Genomic DNA, 17,860 nt, shown 5'->3' on the forward strand with positions numbered 1-17,860 from the left:
GTGGGAGGATGCTCCTGAAGGTGCCCAGCTGGAGACGCTGAGGGCTCTGCGGGTGCTCAGACCATGTCAGACAGGTTGGGGACAGACCCTAATCCCAGAGTGGCAGCGAGCTCAGAGAACCATTTCCCACCGCTGTTGCGGAGTTCCCTTCTCCCAGCCATCTCATTAGCACCAAACTGGCCTTTCCAGGCCATCTCCAGTGACAGCAGCCTTTGGCAAAAGCACAGCAAACGCTGTCCCTGAGCATGCACTGGACAAAATCAGTAGTTTCAGTGTTTCTCCTGGCTGACGGGGGTGCCACATGGCTCAGCCCGAATGCAGTAGGTGAAGCAGTTATTCATAAAACTGCTCTTCAGAGCCATCTCATGAACAAAGCCTCTGCGCCACAACTTTCTACCTAAGCAGCACAGTCCTTGATAAATGCAGGGGGCTTTGTGTAGCTCATTCTAGACTGGCATAAGATTCTGACTTGGCTTGTGTCTGTGTACAAGCTGAAATCTCTGCGTCTTAAGCTCTGCAACAAGAGTGTATTGATGGGAGAAAATCTGTTTTAGGATGTTGTTCTTTGGCCCCAAATGCCCTTGTCATGGATTTTGCAGTTTAACTCTCCCATTTTCATCCCCTGAAATGCACTGTGAACCCCTTTACCTGGATCAGCCACCCTCTGCTCCCAGCTGGTACTGAAGGCTCACCAGGGGCATCTCTCCTTCCCCCTTCTGGCCATGGGCTTGCTTCATTACTTGGGGCTCACATCACCTCTGCACATGTGCCTCAGTTCCCCTTGTCTCTCGGGAGAGCCCTGCTGCTCTGCCCAGAGGACATACTGCATTAGGGATTGTATGGCCATGGCCCAGTGGGAAGGCATGTCCTCCCTGCTGCGGGGGGGGACACAGCACACTACGTTACTCCTGACTTCTCTGAGCCAAAACCTAGTATTACTCTCCTTTTTCTAAGCAGAGCATTTATGGGTTTATAAATCAGGACAGACTGACATCAAACATGCCCTGAGAGTGCCTCGGAGCATTCACAGAGTGCCAGCTGGGCATGTGGCTGGCTTGGGAGGAAGGGGCCTTAATTACAATTAGCATAGGAAAAAATTTAAGGAAAGAGGAAGAGTTCTTTCAGAGAATTCCCACAGTTCTAATGCACAGATTCCTAAGTACAATGGAAAAATTATATCCATTATATTCTCCTAATCCTTCAAACACCTTTCTTTTTTATTGTAAATGTTGTTATCAGAGGGAAAGACCTTACTGAACTGCTGTAATCATGGAGCCAATTGGCCCCAATGACCAATAACCACCTGCTGGGGCACGGCGATGTCACCAGAGGGGACCAAAGGCTGTTCCAATGTGGGAGCAGGTGGGCTGGGAGGGGCATTCCCATCACTGCCCCAGACACTTCACTGGGGAGCCTTTGTCTAGAGACGTTGTTTCAGTAAAGGCATGACAGCAAATGGCCTCTGACTGGTTGTGGCTGGGCTGTGAGAGATACTCCAGGCACCCACAGCTCCCCAAGGCAGCAGAGACGGGAATAGGGCAGCAAAGCAGTTCTGAGAGGCAGGGAAGCAGCCCTGGGAAGAGGGGGTGCCCTTAGACATCCTCTCTGTCTCTCCTGTGTGAGCAGGGGGGCTCCAGTGGCACTACTGCGAGTTTCTGGGGGATTCCCTAATGCAGGAGTGCTCTGCTGGGCTGGGAACATCCTTCCCAGAATGGAATGATAGCCTCAGAGCCCTTGGGTGCTGCTCTGAATGTTCAACTCTAAATAACCAATTTTCTTTTGGATCATAATATGCTTGTTCTGCTCATCATTTTACAGTCTTTCCAGATTTTAATAAGTTATATGTTTTACTATAATGTAAGATAAAATATCATCCATCTACTTGGATATGGAAAGATACAAAACCTGTTACAAGCTCCTGTGTGCTTTGCACCTTCACTTCCTCTCTGCTCAGACAGGCACAGTTTGCATCCAGAAAGGGAACTTCTATTTCACACTAGTAAAGAATTTCTGTTGTTCCACTGGAAAAAGGTGATAATGAACTCCAAGAAAATCTACTGGTTTTTCATTGGATCAAACTGTTTTACACTACCACGTGTGGCCTGCTGGATTAAGTAATAAAGACAGGGCAAGGCTGTGGGAGAAAACTGCAGCCAGAAATGTGTCTGAGGAACAACCACTACCTAGGAAGGAGCAGTACTGAGCCCCAGAGCATGCACAAAGCTGCAGCAGGGAAGCGCTGCCCTAGGAAGGCTGTCACACCATCCTCAAGGTTATGTGTCACCCATCCTGAGGCTGCAGGCCAGGGAAACTGTTCCTCTTCCTTGGTCACCTCCTCAAGCCTGCTCCAGTAGGCTTGGAGCCTGGCAGGAGCTGAGCCCACCTGAACTGCTGTGGTTGATCTCATGTAGCATTTGCCCACCAGTTCCTAGAAGTTACAGAATTCTTTTCGGAGTGACTGGGAGGGGACAGACCTGTGTGCACCCGCAAACCCTCTGTGACAAGGAGCAGCATCAGTAACCATTGCTGTGAATTGCATTACTTTCCTTGGAGCTTGTGTTTAAACTGCAGGAGGTTGTGACACAGCCAGCCCACAGTCAGGGGTCAGGAAATCTTCTGGCTGGGGAACACCTGGCCAGTTTAAAATGTGAACAACTGAAGTGTTATGGGGGTTTTGTTAACGCTTTATGGATCTGTAGTTCAGAATGCACTTAAATATGCAAAAACTGATTTCAGAACAGAAGTAATTTTGAATAATGGGAATACAGTAATAAGATCAGAGGCAATAAATGTAATTTTGGATCACTTTTCTTCTCCGTCTCTCCACTGTCTGCCTCTCCCATACAGTAGTCACATCCAGCAGCATGTGTGCTGTAGTTCTTCCCAGCTTTTGAAGAGCTGTAGGGGAAAACAGCTCCCTCCCTGCCTTCTTTTGGATAATGTTGTGCATAAAAGGATTAACATGTGCAACTGCTTACAGACTTTAGAGCCCTGGGTTGGGCAGGGCCTGGCTGGGCACATCTGAGCATCCTCTGAACTCCAGTAGCTGCAGTTTACCACAGGTTTGTAACAACTTACCCTGGGTGACTGAATGAGCTGGGGCTGCCACAGCCATGGCCGGTGATAGCACACCTGCCAGGTGAGACAGAAACTCACTTTCTAGAAACAGCTTTTCCAAAGTGTTTTCACATGCCTTTGCTGTTGGTTAGAGGAGCAGAGCCCAGTGAAGTGACAGGGAAACCAGCCTAGTTCTGTTCACCTCATTCTGTCACCGCCTCTCATTTCAGAGCCTCTCTGGCTCTGGTCACTTATTTCCAAGATCACCTGACTCGGTTATATCAAGTATTTGTGCTGATCTCCTCCAAAATGGCAGTGGAACCACAGCCTGGACTTTTTAAAACGTGCCATGTCGCTGTGGAAGAACACTGGGACCTCTCACTTAAATCTGCCAAACCAAAGAATGCCATTTGAACGCTAATCTAGATAAATGGCACATAAAATTGTTTGGGATTAATATGCATATCAATATAAACAGAGGTATGGGAGTTCATCATGTGGGAATGTAACCTTTATGCGAGGCGTTTTTTCATTTCCATCCCTTTTGCTGAAGAGTGTGTGAATGCAAACGCTTCCACGGCGCTGCGTGTGCGTTAGCTGTGCGAGCAGCTCCCATACAGCGATGTATGTATGTGTAAATTGTGTGAATGTAAATATAGATAGGCCATATGTCCCCAAAGTCCCAAAAGAGCATCTGATGTTGATATGTAGACAGTGTGTTAAGGACCTTCCTAATTAATAAGCCAGATTAAAAACCTCTTGGCAATCAATTAAGATTAATGACAGAAGTCATTCTGTCTCCCCCTCCGCCCGCGTCTCAGGCTGTGAAAACCCTGGGTCGGGAAACTTTAATCCTGTTATCTGCTGCCTCCTTCATCTGCAAAGCCTGGAGATTAGCTCAGCGGCCATTCCCGAATCCCGGCCAGCCGCTCGGACAGCTGCCCTGCGCCGCCAGCTCACAGGGGAGGAATAATCTGGGCAGGGGAACAGGCCTGGTGCATCACTCTACTGCAGCTCACTCCATGAGAAAGTTGTCATGAGGATGAGCAAAACAAATGTGCTTGTTGCTTGGGAATCCTGCGCAGTGAAACACTCCATGATTAACAGCCCCTGCCCTGCCCATGGAAAGGTTTCCTTTGGCTTGGCCTGGGGGGCTGCACTGCTCGTGTGCTGGCCTGGACGCTGTGGGACACCTATGGCACGTCTGTGCTGCCCCCAGCACTGGCATTCCTTTCTCCGTGGCTGTCATCACATGCCGCATGGCCTTGGAACTGCTAGGCAGGTTGGTTTCTTCCTGCTCTCTCATTCCTACCAGTGCTCACAGAGGGATGAGTCCTGAAGGCTCGTTTAAGAGAGCAGCAGACTCATCTGCACCAAGGGAGGCAGTGCCAAGAACTGCTGCCTACGTAGTTGGAAAAATATCCCTGTTTCTCCTGACACCAGCACAACATCCTCTCCTCAGCAAGATGGTCCCTCCCGCTTCCACTGACTGACAGCAAATCCAACTGCCAGGAGAGCCACTCTAGTTGGGATGGGCACCTGCCAGGCAGCCAGCCAGACCCTCCTGAAAGCAGCTCAGGTTACAGGGAGAGGCCATGACTCCAGTGACCAGGAGCTTCCTTTTGGAGGGAGCACTGCTAGCCACATCTCGCACGTGCAGAATGTATTAATTACTTTTGTACTATGCAGAGATGCTCAAAAGTAATAGTTTAAACAGATGTTTGTGGTAACTCTGCAGCCATTATTAGAAAAGAACTTTAGGTAAATACTAACAGGCTTAGAAACAAGTACAGGTGTCTTCCTGTTTAAAAGGCTGGTTTGTACATGGAAGTACAAGCTGGAAGCATTCTATAGTTCTCCCCTCTTCTGATTCTTCTGGAATGAAGTACAGTCTTTCTTTCCTTTTACCACTGACTCCTATTTCCATCCTGATAGGGCAAAATTTTCACTACAAGTGCTATGGGCTATTTGTGGACTTAAAGACATTTGTCTGCATAAATGCACATAGGATCAGAGTCTCAGCCACCATCACATTGCAGCAAGCTCAGACAAAGAATCCAAACCGCTGATGATCACCTCGTGGGGCTGAACTGTGACTCAGAAAACAAACAAGGATTTAGAGGAAAAACCAGGCCCCTGAGACTGGCACTGTGCTCCTGTCCGAGGCTGGCACTGTGCTCCTGTCCCAGGCCGTGTTCCTGGGCAGCCCCAGACTCCCGGGAAAGTAAGTTCAGTACAGACCCTTGGACATTGAACTGGCTTATCAGAGTAGCCCAGACTGCTGTGGCTCAGTCTTCTTTGCCCCTTTAATAAAAAAAAGGAAGGAAGTCTAGCTAGGAGCACAGACACAGGGTAATGCATCATTTATAAATTACCTTGTTAGCGCAGAAAACACCACATGGCTCTGCAGCCGAAATCTCCTGCTGCGGACTTGCTCTGTTTGATGGGAGCCCTTCAAAAGCGCTCGTGGCTTAATGGAGCCTGTTTGTGGGGCCCTCGATCCATACCTGCTGTCCTCATCCCTCACTGGGAGCCTGGCGCAGCTGCCACGGCGTGCAGCTGTCTCTGAAGTGGCTGCATGTCCTCGGCCCCCAGCACAGCCAGCCCGCGTTGGATCTCTGGATTTGTGCCTGAGGCGAGCCGGGGAGCAGCTGTGTCCAAGCCGTGCTACCTTTAGTGTTGCAGCCCCCGGGCCCCACGTGCCCCGGCCTGCCCCGTGCTCCTGCGGCCGCCACACAGCTGTGCCCGCAGCCTGCTCGGTGTGCCCACACCTGGGCGCTGCCTGCCTCTGGCAGCCGCCGCTCCCAGGGCTCCAGCCTCCCTGGCAGCCTCCCGGTACGGCCCTTGCACCGCCTGCCACACGGCACAGCCGGGACAGTGCAGGGATGCACAAACAGCTCGCTCTGCTTTGATACTTCATGCCTAAATTTCAACTGCCTGATCAAGCACTCAAATTCAGCAGTGAATTCTTTTACAAATGGAACTGACAAGTTCTTAAACAGTAATGGAAAGATGATGAAATAGAACAACTCCACAGTGTGTGTGTGTCTCCCTGTGCACACATGTGCACTGACACACACCTGGGGCCCACCATGGGATCTCCACCCAGTGTGTTAGGAACAAGGAAAAAGATATCATTTTTTTCCCCGAGACGACAAACACTGTGCAGACAGAAATGGCACTCTGCAGTGACACAGGTCACATCTGACCCACCACTCCTTTAGGCACAAATATCACTCCTTTTCCCTTGAACTACCGCTCTGTTTTTCACAAGCTGAGGTGCTGGCCAGTGTTGCTCCCGTCAGGCCCAGGGAAGGCAGGTAACTGACTGCACAGTGGCTCAGCAAAGCCTGCCCCGAGGGCAATCCTTACTGTAACTCCCTGCTTTTAGGGGCAGAAATCCCCCAAACAGCCTAATTGACACTTTTTTAGCCTTTTAAGGCACCACTTCGATGTTCCTGTTTACAATGAATTTACCTGTTAAACTGTATTGTGCCATGTATTTTGTGTGTAGATTGCTATTGTTATTGTTGCTCCATGTCACATGCATCATTCATGCAAAAGTGACTAACCTGCCACGGTAACAATGCTAACAGCTGTATCCAGCTGTGCTCTCCACCTGCAGCACAGCACTTGGCCATCCTGCTGCTTCCAACACTTGCCTTACCTTAGTCTCACCTCTTCATCTTTCTGAACAGCACCAAACTTCATCCCAGGAAAATAATCAAAATTCCTGCTATCTCCTATTCTACCACATGTAACTCCCTCCCCTTTCAGCCCTCTCATCCTCTTATGCGGCCTTCATGTTGTATGGTGCATAGACAGTGTTCCTGCACAGCAGTGCCCTGGAATACGTGAGACTGTGACCTGCTGCCATCCTGTTTAAAGAAAATCATTTGCTCCCGTGGCTCTTCCCAAGTGCCACAGACAAGAAGCTGAGTGGACCCACGAGATAAATGCTGACATTCAAAGTGATACTTTCCTGAGGAGCAGCAATCAAAAATACTTGATCTGGTTTCACTATCAGAGGTGCAAACAGCTGCTCTGTTTCCTCAGCAGCATTTGGGGGAGAGGCCCCTTTTTCAGTGGCCACAGATGTTCCAGGAAAAAGGATGGTCTGAGAAACACATTTCCTCACCTTTTTCTTCTGTGAAAGGTGTCATTGGTTGGAAGTGCAAAGCTCTATGAAGCAACTTGCATGGACATTATTGCCAGCCTCTGCTGTCACAAACAGCTGGGTCTGAGAGCAATTTGTGTGCCTGTGACAAGAGTTTACCCTCCACGAAGCTGTGTTCCTATTCTCCACCTGAGCACACACCACATCCAACACCCTTCCCTCTGCCTCCGGGAGCCCCATACCGGTGCCACGAATCCAGGCTGGTGCCACGCCCCTTTTACCACACAGATCGCCCGGTGTGTCACCTTCCCGCCGTGCCACTCCGGTGGCCCTCTCCCCCCACGCCAGAGCTGCCAGGCTGGCCGTGGCCCGGCCCCACGCCGCACACCCACCTGGTCTCCTTGCTGAGGCCGCATCAGCGAAACTCTGTCGTACTGGCGCCGCAGCAGCGCCCACAGTGCATCCAGCCGGCCCTGCGGGGACACAGCGGCTCAGTCAGGGACAGCAGCACCTCTATCCGCATGGGGGCTGCCCGGGGGCATCCCGGGCACCTGCAGTGCCACAGCAGAGCACCACTTCCCTGGAGTCAGGCAAGCATAGGTAAGCCTGGCCTGTGTCCCCTGCAACCACTGTGGTGCTGCTCCTGCCCACCTGGAGTGCCAGGGAGGGCACTCACCTGCCCAGGGAGCAGTGCCGGGTAGGAGCATCCCGCTCTGCACAGATGGTTCCAGACCTTGCCTGTGCATCTGGACATCTCGGCTTCAGGGCTTTCTGGGGTCAGAAAGGACTCGCAGGCACTTGGGAAGACAGAAGTATCCAGAGTCCCAGCTACACCTGTGTGTTTTCTGCTCTTAACACCTAAAGGCAAGGTATTTACAGACCTACCTCTGCTTGTAGGCAGTGCTTGTGCTTTGTTTGCAGGTGACTCAGAGCACCATTCTTATGAGCCAGATAGAACAACTCGCTTTTTATCAGACTTCTTGCATTACATTGTTTTATATAATTTTTTGCTTTTCTTGGTTTGTCATGACAATGTGTGTTTAAAACTTAGTGTAGCAGCTACAAACTGTGCAGTTTTGGGTTTAATTAGCTCTACTAAGCCAACAAAGCCCCCATAGATTTTAATGCTCTCACTGTACAATATGTCTCTTTTTAAGGGGAGCAAACAGAACGTGGCAGTAACGATCAAGTATTGCATTCCGGGCTACAAACTGCTACTGCCATTCCTGCTGAGTAGGTGTTCCCTTCGAGAATAGCACATTACACTTGAATGGGAACACTTGGAAAGTAACGCACAGCTCAGCTTGCATAAGGCACAAAGAATCCAGGCCTTAGTAACAAATTGTACCAAAGACTGAACAGATACCTTGATCGGTGTGTACCACTTCTGCTGCATGACTGGTGAGGTAGGCTTTCGTTTAGGTGGTTTAGGGTGAAAAGGTTCTTCTGGTTCTTCTGGGAGTTTCACCACAGCATTCTTTGCTTTTTCCAACCTGGCCCCTTCTTCTGTGGAGCCTTTGTCGCCCCAGCGCACCTGAGGAAAGGCAGAGTTCAGGTGTGAGTGCACCTCAGGGCAGGGAAACTGCTGCAAATAACAGAGGATAAATCCAGAAGAGGTGCTGGATAAACAAGAGAGGAGGTGCTGAGGAAAACACTACCTCTTCATTATGGTAACAGTCTTAGGTAAATGTTTGTAAGTAAGTCTCAGTAGTGAAAGAAAATCCTATCTTGCTTCACATGGATGTCAGGAAATCTGTGAAATCTTCTCCAAGTAATGATATAAAAATATAATTTCCATTTCTTATTTATCCTAAAATACCAGATCTTAATCTGGCACCCATGAAAGCCAAGACTTCTGAACCTAGGTCTCCTAGGCCAGAGAATTTTCAAGAACCCCAGTGTAGATTTAATGTGATGCTTAGGCAGGTTTGAGCAGAAGCTCCCTGAACCTGCTCAGCTTTCCATGTTGTCTTGCAGGAAGATACACACTGGAGGAGTGCACGTGAAGCAGTCTATCCTGCCTAAGTGCATGGAGAACATGCAGCACTGTGTATGTTATTCACTGCTCCAAGTGTATAAAATATATAGAGTTGAAAGAGAAGGAAACCTGCTGGGGAGACAGACACGTATTCCATACAGGCTGCACTGTGCTCTCGAGATGAAATACATGGAAAAATCCCCCCACTAAGAGGGATAATTCACCTTGCTGCAGGAATCCTATTTCACCTTGTAACTGGAAGCACCATGCAGCAATCTGAGCAGGGCTGTTTGCTGTACTACACACAGAAACAAGCCTGGACAAGACTGTTCCCATCTTATCCAAAAAGGAACAGCTAAAAGTTTGAGAGTCCTTAGTGAAAGTGGCCTGGATCATTTCAGCAAAACTTGCTATAATCATGCCATTTGCTGTGATGTGGCCTGCCAGGAGGACACCTGTGTCTTTCACTGTGATCCATGGTACTTTTACAGGGCTTGCAATGTGACTGCTGAAATGTATTTTAAACACTGTTAAAAACATTAGCTGGTGGATCTCTCACTGAAAAAAATTACCTTCTCCTTCAGACAGAAGCCAATTCACCCAGAAGAAACCAGAAGTGGTGGAGTCTGACCACCCAATTTTGAGATAAAAATGAATTAACTGCAACAGGTGGGGTCTGGCAATGACATCACAAAACTTTAAAGCAATGCCAAAAGGCAGAGCTAGGAGAGCAAACCGCACTGCCCAAGCTACCTGGGACTGTCACAGAGGGGTGGAGCTAGTGGGGAAGGCAGGAGTGGATGGGTACCTGCCCCAGCACAGGAGTGGGAAGTGCAAGGGTGATGGTTCAGTCCCTTTCCTTCTCCAGAAAGGGAAGCTGCCAGAGGAATGTCAGAAGAAAATCATCCAGAGAAGCAATAAGAACCAGATGACTCCACTGCCACATGGACTGCAAACATGGAAGAAATATCATGACTGGGCCAGCAGGTTTGTCACTGGCCATGGCACAGAAACCACCTTTACCTGCCAGGTAAAGAACAACCTCTGTTGGGGTGTGTTTTCTCTTGCTTCTGCCCCAACTCCCCAAAGGAGCAGTGTGCTCTTCTGAGCCAGGGAGAGCTGTAAAGCCTGTTCTGCTCTCCCAACAGCTTCAGCCCATCTTCCCAGCCCATCCCACACACAGCAGCTTAGAGGTGAAGCTCCCCACTCAAACCTGGAGGCACTGGCCATTGGTGCCCAGCCAGACCTGTCTCTGCTCTGGGGTCTTGGGGACGGACAGAGCCACAGCCCCACAGAACAGAGGCTTTTTTCAAGGGGTCATGATTAGCTGGCAAGAATTTCAGTTGGTTAACTTCTTTAGCCCTTAGTCCTGCACAAAATTTGTATCACAGATGAAAAGGTTTTCTAACCTAATCATCAGTTTCTACCCTCGTTTGCATTTTTGCCATGGGCTCAACATGTCTTTCTTTGTGGTCCTGATGTCACTTGTGTTCACGAGGCTTCTGCTCCATTGTGCAGGATCCCATTTGGGAGCCCCTCCTGGAGGCTATCATAGTTTCCCTCAAAACCAGGCTTGTAATTCTTGATGTTGGAAAGCATTCCCTAGTTTGCTTCTGAAAAACACTGCACAAAATGTTTGCTTTTTTGTGAAATCTGAAGCTCTTCTAAATTAGCAATTCTGAACTGCTGAAGAAAATGCATGTATGTGACACAGCTTCAAACCTGCATGTTCTGCTGCTGCATTTAAAAAGTTCTCGAGCAAAGCTGATTAGGCCAATACCTTTAAAGTTTCATCAAGACACCTCAGTGTGGCCTAGGTGGGTGTTTCAGACAGAGACATCTTCCTGGACTGCAGTTAGGTACTGCTTTGCACATTCCATATAGGCTGACTTGACTACAAAACCTGCCATAAGGATGTGCCCATAAGGATGCACATTCTTCATTCTGTTTTAATTAACATGATGCTATCGTGTCTCTTCAAAGACAGGCTCTGTTGTCGCTGCGAGTCCCTCTGGGATCAAGCCTCTCCTCAGCGTCACCATTGTCAGCGCATTTGGCTGGCCCACACTTGGGGGACTTATGTTTCACTGTAATTCCTTCCAAAACACGCAGAAAAGGCTCTCACTCTCTCTTTCTCATTAGCGTGATGGAAAGAGCATGTCTTGAGGCAGCTATTTAAAGTCCCAGTCAAATGGAACTACTGAAAGCTGTTCTTTCAGAGGCAAGGTCAGAATTGTTCGATATGGTAACGAATTTTCCAAGGCTTATGCCAGTGGGAAGACAAGCACACATTATGGCCTTGTATTTTCAGTGCACTTTCAAGTCTTTGTTTCCACACTTGCAGCCTCAGAGAGCTCGTGCTTGAGGGAACTACCATCTCCAAATCATACCAACCTCCATCCTCTTAATTCCCCCAACTCCTCGTCCACCGTAGTAGGAAGCATCCACCGTGGGCCACTTCTTGGAAGGCAAGGGCTCCTGTTCTTCTTCCTGTAAGTACATTCAAATGGTATTTACTTTTAAAAGATGCTTACACACACACACACTGAATGTCTTTTCTGTATGTTTCACTGGAGTTCCCGGAGTGTACCCTGTTGGTTGTGAAAGGAGTGTAAACACTGAGGACAGCAGAGCCTCCAGTGTGTTACTGCCTGTGAGAAGGAGAGGAATTCCCTTGTAAGGGGAATTCCTCACTGTCTGGAATGACAGAGCTGGGGAAAAACGCTGCCTAAGTCCTACATGAATCTGTAGATGTTGGACAAGGGCTATTCAAGCTTTCTGCTTTCAGTGCAGAATGTGGAAAACAAAGCTATCTTGGAATAAAGGCCCTAAGTGTTTCTGTGGATCTGGGCTTAATTCAAGCCACACTGAGCTGAGGCAGAGCAGAGATCTGGACTTTAGCAACCCTGTTCTCCATTGAGGGCGCCCCACAGGGCAGTCCTTTCTCAGGCAGCACTCGGACAAGGAGCCAGACATGCAGCACGCAGGGAAGCATAGGAGTGGTTCCGTGTGAGCATTGTGGTAAAATTAGCACCATCAGACCATACATACCTCTTTTGGGGCTGGCGGAGGTGGAGGGGGATCCTTGATGACCTGAAAGAGCCAAACATAGGAAAGAATAAGGTGCTGCAGTGGCAGCAGCGAAAAGCAACAGACCACAGTAAGAGTGACCTGGTTCCACCCGAGCCCACACAACCGCCAGCGAGCTGGCAGCCTCTGCTGCCCACTCCCCTGAGCATCCATCAGCAAGGCCTTCTGGAAATTACCACCGTCTGCCTGCCAGAACCTGCCATCCCCAGCCTGCAGACACTCTGGGCAGACGTGTCTGCCACCACACTTCCTGGCCGGATGAGCCTCAGCCGCTGTGAGGAAGAGCCAGTGCCGAGACCCCCCAGAGTCCGTGAGCAATCCTGGAGGAAAAGCGTCCGAGGCCTGTGTGAGGTCCTGCACAGCCGTGGGCTGAGCTGCCGCTGCTGCTGCGGAGTCTCTGGCCCAGTGACAAGTGTGAAATGCCTTCTGGCAGCTCAGGCTTCACCTCTGGATATCCTGGATGCTTCCACAGCCCTCACATTTCCCACCTCCCAGCTCCATGACTGTGCAGTGCCTGCACTGCAGTCACACTCCCACACTTCTGACACTGCTCCGGGTGAGGCCCACTCTTGGGAGCATTTCTTACACCTCTATTTAAATCTCCCTACAGTCTCTTCCTGTTCCCTTTGTCACATCCACACTGACAGTCCCAGCAGGGGAGAGGCAGGCAAGGGACCCTCTTCACTGATTCTTCTGAAAACTGAATGCAGAGGTGTTCCTCCATGAGAAAAGCAGGTTTGCAAGCTAACAGTAAGTTCTCTGTTGACACTGGGCCATGTTTTGGGCTTGGGTATTGCTTGGAAATGACTGAAAAATACACCATGAATATCAAGGAGTCTGTTCTTGCTATGTATTGATATTACACAAATATATCCAAAACTGTGCATGCTGACAAGCAACTCAATATAATGCAGGTTTTAAGTAACTTAACTGAAATATGCCTTACTTTGGTCACTCTGTGCTATTTATTTTTAGTAATTTCATTAAACACTGCTTATGAACAATACCACTGCAGACAGTCAGCATAATACATGAAAGAAACATATTTTTCTGATCAGTGGAGTTTTCCATCTTGATTTATAGTTCACTTCTCTGTACCATCCATATAGTTACTACTGATTGCCTAAACAGGCTGTGGACTTTCAGCAATGCATAAAGGAATTCTGCCCAATAGCAGAAATAATTTGTGGCACCCCTGGACCAGTTTTCCACAGCCCTTCAGGTTTAAGTTATGGAATGGCTCATTTGTCAAGCTCAGAGTGCTTTGGGTAGATTGGAAAGTGACCTGTGGATTTCAACTTTGAGACATCCCTTTGCTATTAGGATGTTGCAAAACCATGCCAGATACTACTTTTCTTTAAACAGCTCTGAACACTTTTTCTTCCCAGTCATCAGGAGTTCCCAGCATACTTAACAGAAAGTAATTATTTAATTAGTGAAACATTCCTGAGAGCCACACTGGAATCATTACCCTAACTTTACGTGAAACAGCAACACAGAGGGATCGTGGGACAGATCCTGAGTAGGATTTGCCAAAGCCTGGAGATATTTCATTGCCACTGAAAGCAATCAGGAGACTGGAAACAGTAAAGCAGCACTTTCCCCATGAAGGGACACCTCATTTAATTTCTGTTCTTATTTCCATTTCACCTGTCCCTAACCATCAACCCGAAACAGTCTCTGTCAGGCCTGCCAATTGTACAGGAGAAGGTCCTCCTAGGTGGATTTGTATGCGCCCATATGAAATGGCACTGCCCTTCTCTATCTATAGCTGTGCCACTCTGAAGCTTCACATCTGTCTGAGCACAGACAGTTTTGCCCAGCAAACCTCTCCACAGTGAGGGATGGAATTCCTGCAGGCCCTGTGCCCATTGGGGATGTAGGAATCACAATTCCCACCCTGGACAATCAAGGGAAATCTGACTTGTTTGAGCTTACTGTGGCTTCCTAAGGCAATAGTCAATGGCAGCTTTTGCTCATCTCCTCAAGTGGAGGATCTAATCCTGTGCCAGCTCCTGAACTCGCTGAAGTTTGAGGGGAAATTCAGTTTAAAGCCAAGCAATCCATTAATTAGCTGTTATTTCTAATGGCTTCAGAAAATGAAACTTGTTTTAAAAGTGACAGTGGTGTGAGAAAATAATCTGCTTTGAGTAGCAGCTCCTCACCCTGCTGACAGCACTGGAATGTCAATGCCTGCATCCTTATGCTTCCACAGGCTCTCACACTCACACACTCGAATCACACGTGCACACACAAGGATTCTTTTCAATCGTGTGGTATTCCAAGTGAAATCAGTAGAAAGCTGTTTATGAAAAAGAGAAATCCAAGGCACACGTGCAGCTCTGCATGGAGCTGCACACAGAACTGCACAGAGGAAGACCTGAGTATTGTAAATTATCTTTCCCTGAGCTGGATTCATATTGTTTCAATGACGAAGCCTCTGAATAAGACTGCTGTCTTATCATCCTCATGAAGAGATGGGCTGCTTCCTCAGTTTGTTTGGTTTTATCATCAGCCTCTCCAAGCAAAGCTCCATCTCAATTAGTGAGTTGCAAAGAATGAAGGTTTGAGAAGAGCTGATTTCTTTAAAAAAATCATTAAAAAGAAGAAGTTGGTGCTTGAGGCAGCAGTGCCTCTGATCTACTCATTAACACTTCTCTACTGCTCCATGATGTGGGCATTAGGAGATGTCAGCACAGAGCCTACAGCCAGCTTGCTGCAATCATATGTTCCACAGCAAGGGACAAGTGACAAAACTGTCACAGTGAAACCCTTGAGAGTGCGGAACAAGGAAGTAAAAGGATGAAGAGTCCCCCTGCCCCACCCTCTGAGTATCCATGGGACTCACACCACGGAACACTGTGAGACCGAGCCCCAGCCAGGATGGAGCAGGGCCTGCGGGCAGGGGGCAACACAACTGCCTGGCTCCAGACACTTATTCTGCCCACAATGCCCAGGACCTCTCTTTTCCATCGGAATCTGACTCCTGTGCTTCTGCTCCTTGTTCCAGGAAACCAGGTGCTGTGCTCTGCCAGGTAAGCAGAGCCAGAGGAAGGGAAGAGCAGGTCCTGCCTGGCCCTAATGCTGCCTCTCTCCTCAGGGACACTGCCCAGAAGCCCAGGACGACTAAGCCACAAGTGGCTGTTCCAGGTGATGGATGTCCAAGCCTCATGTGCAGGAGAGAAGGGCAGGAATTGAGGGACAGCAAAACCAGAAGGAAGGATCAGTGTTCTGCAGTGGGTTCAGTGCAACAGCATGTGGGCTTGGAACTCAGCAGTGCTGTAGCAAAGAGGCCTAAGATTGCCTTTTCTTTGGAAGTAACAAAATAGTATCCACAGGAGGTGGGAGGAAACACAGAGGGCACAAATATTTGAAGAACTATGGTTTTATAAGGCTGAAAATTGATAATATAGAACTTTCCACTGGACTGCTTCATGTAGGAATTTTAACTTATGAAGCTGGTTTATGAATCAAGGTTAGGTTTTTTAAAGCAAGAAAATCAGGAGCTTGCTTCTTACTGATTTGCAATGTTCCTTTTCCACAGGAAGGCTCGTCATATGAAACAAAGTGGAGGTAAGGTTATTAACAGGAAGCTCCCTGGATTTTTGTTGGGCCTGTGCTGCGGAGAATAAGAACAAGCGAGGCTTTCTGTTCTCACCTCAGGAATCCCAGATTGTGAGGGTGCAGATGGAGGCTAAGATTTCCTGCCCTTGGACAGCCAGGGGCCCAATGGAGCCCCGGATCACAAGGGCTGCAGCACGGTCAGGTGAGAAGGCCATTTCCTCTTTGCCCCACATTCCACAAGCCCCAGACAAGAACAGGAACCCAGACAGGGAAGCAATCTCCATTTCCCAAGTCCTCCATGCTGTCCTTGAGCTGGATGAATAATCAACTTCCCCACTCCCCCAGAAAGGAATGGCAGGAGGCAAGTGACCAACACTGCTGCTATTGGGGTGAGGACAGAGAGCGCACTCAGATAAAGAGATGGATGTGTGCAGGGATTATGAAAAAAAATAGGGATTTCCAACCTGAGAGCCCATAATGGACTACAAATACCAATTTTACTGAGAGCAGCTTTAAAAGTGGTCCTTGATTTCAGGGTAACATCTGCACACCATTAGGGCCACCCCATTCCCATGGGTGCTGGTTCCTGTGCGTGCAACTCAGACAGGCACATGCCCAGTGGAAGCCCAGCGCTGGAGCTGCTCTCCCCAGCCCTTTCCTGCCTGTCACAAGCCCCCCCAGAGCTGCCTCCCCATCACTTCACCAATTTCCTGCAGGATCTGTGTTTCTCACGCATGGCTCAGGGTGCAGGGGCTGTTCCCCACGGTCTGTACTCACCACTTTGCAGCAGAGGGGCCAGAACCACCAGAGCAGGCCGAGCGCCACCAGCAGCAACAGCACGAGGACGGCAATGAGCGCTGCCACACCACTGGACTGCAGAGACAGCAGGGACAGAGTCAGTCCTGCCTCACCCGCTCACCCCAAAAGCCAGCGATAGTTCTGCTCAGCTCAGGGGCTTCCTTCTGACAAAAAAACTCATAAAACTGATAGCCCTGAGATCAGAATGAGGCCCGGCTTGAGGAAAAGAGAGAGTCCACTACCTGCTAAGGAATGAGCCATCAGACACAGACAGGGGAAGTCTCATCCTAAGCCTGTGGATAACACAGAGGTGCTCTTCTCCTCCATGAGGTCCCAGGTCTCATACATGGACTGGGGAGCACGCAGGGAGGTTTTAAGGTGTCTCTATGAACAGTACAACTCTGAGGCTTTGACGCTGATCGCCCACACTCCTGCACAGACTGTGGCACACTGACTCCCTGCAGCCATGCTGTGGGAACCTGAAACTGACGGAGGGAGTGTTCCTGCTTCCAGCAACACTTGAACTGCAGAACTGAGCAGCCCACCTCCCATACCTCCAACCCACTTCCTGGGGGTCTCTTTATTCCTACACTTTAGGCTTTTAGAACAACACTGACAGAAGCACAACAGCATCTCTAGGAAAATAAAAGTTATTCAGACTTCAGCTGGGAAAAAAAGGAAAGGAGAGACCCAGGGAACCACTGAGACTGGAATACTGCGTGAACAGTCCTGACCCAGAGGTGCTCCACTGCACATGGGGGTGGAACAGAGCCATATCCCAGGTGCAGTGAGGCACACAGGTACAGTGGTGCCTGGGTGCCTAATGCCATGTGAGTTTGTTTGTTTTCACTGCAGTAATGTGTGTTTGTTAGGAGGCTGTAACTTGTAACTCATCTCCCAGTCAGCCGTCAGCTGCTCAGCTCCCAGAATTAGTGAGCAGTTCTAGCAGTGACCCATTTCTTGAGTTGCCCATCTGCTACTATGGAAACAGCAGTTCTTGTGTGGAGCCGCTTTTGCTGCAGCACAGGCCAAGAGCAGAAACCAGAAAGAGACAAAAAAGGCTGCTGAGAAGCTCTTCCTGCTGTTGTGCACATCTGTACCTCTCTGCTTCCTGCCAGGACAGGCTGTGAGCACAGAGCAGCGGAGCTGCCATGCAGCTCAGTGGGAAGGCCGTGCCCAGCACCTCGCTCTGAGCTGCTTTGTGTCAGGGCTTTTCTGTTCCCTCTCTGTGGCAGCTCTTACAGGGGCACCAGGTG

At 49.2% G+C, this 17,860-nt stretch overlaps 1 protein-coding gene across 2 annotated transcripts in view; it reads right to left on the reverse strand.

Annotated features, from left to right (window-relative positions):
• ANTXR2 (ANTXR cell adhesion molecule 2) overlaps positions 1-17,860 on the reverse strand; it is a 77,730-nt gene that overhangs the window by 17,223 nt on the left and 42,647 nt on the right. For both annotated transcript variants that reach the window (XM_053974972.1, XM_053974971.1), the window contains exons 12-16: positions 16,584-16,679; positions 12,204-12,245; positions 11,547-11,642; positions 8,541-8,708; positions 7,567-7,647 (exon numbers count right to left, since the gene is read on the reverse strand). In XM_053974972.1, coding sequence (XP_053830947.1) covers positions 7,567-7,647; positions 8,541-8,708; positions 11,547-11,642; positions 12,204-12,245; positions 16,584-16,679 — 483 coding nt within the window. The remainder of the gene's footprint in view (positions 1-7,566; positions 7,648-8,540; positions 8,709-11,546; positions 11,643-12,203; positions 12,246-16,583; positions 16,680-17,860) is intronic.

The sequence above is a fragment of the Vidua macroura genome, chromosome 4 (genome assembly GCF_024509145.1).
Source record: "Vidua macroura isolate BioBank_ID:100142 chromosome 4, ASM2450914v1, whole genome shotgun sequence".
NCBI classification, from domain to species: domain Eukaryota; kingdom Metazoa; phylum Chordata; class Aves; order Passeriformes; family Viduidae; genus Vidua; species Vidua macroura.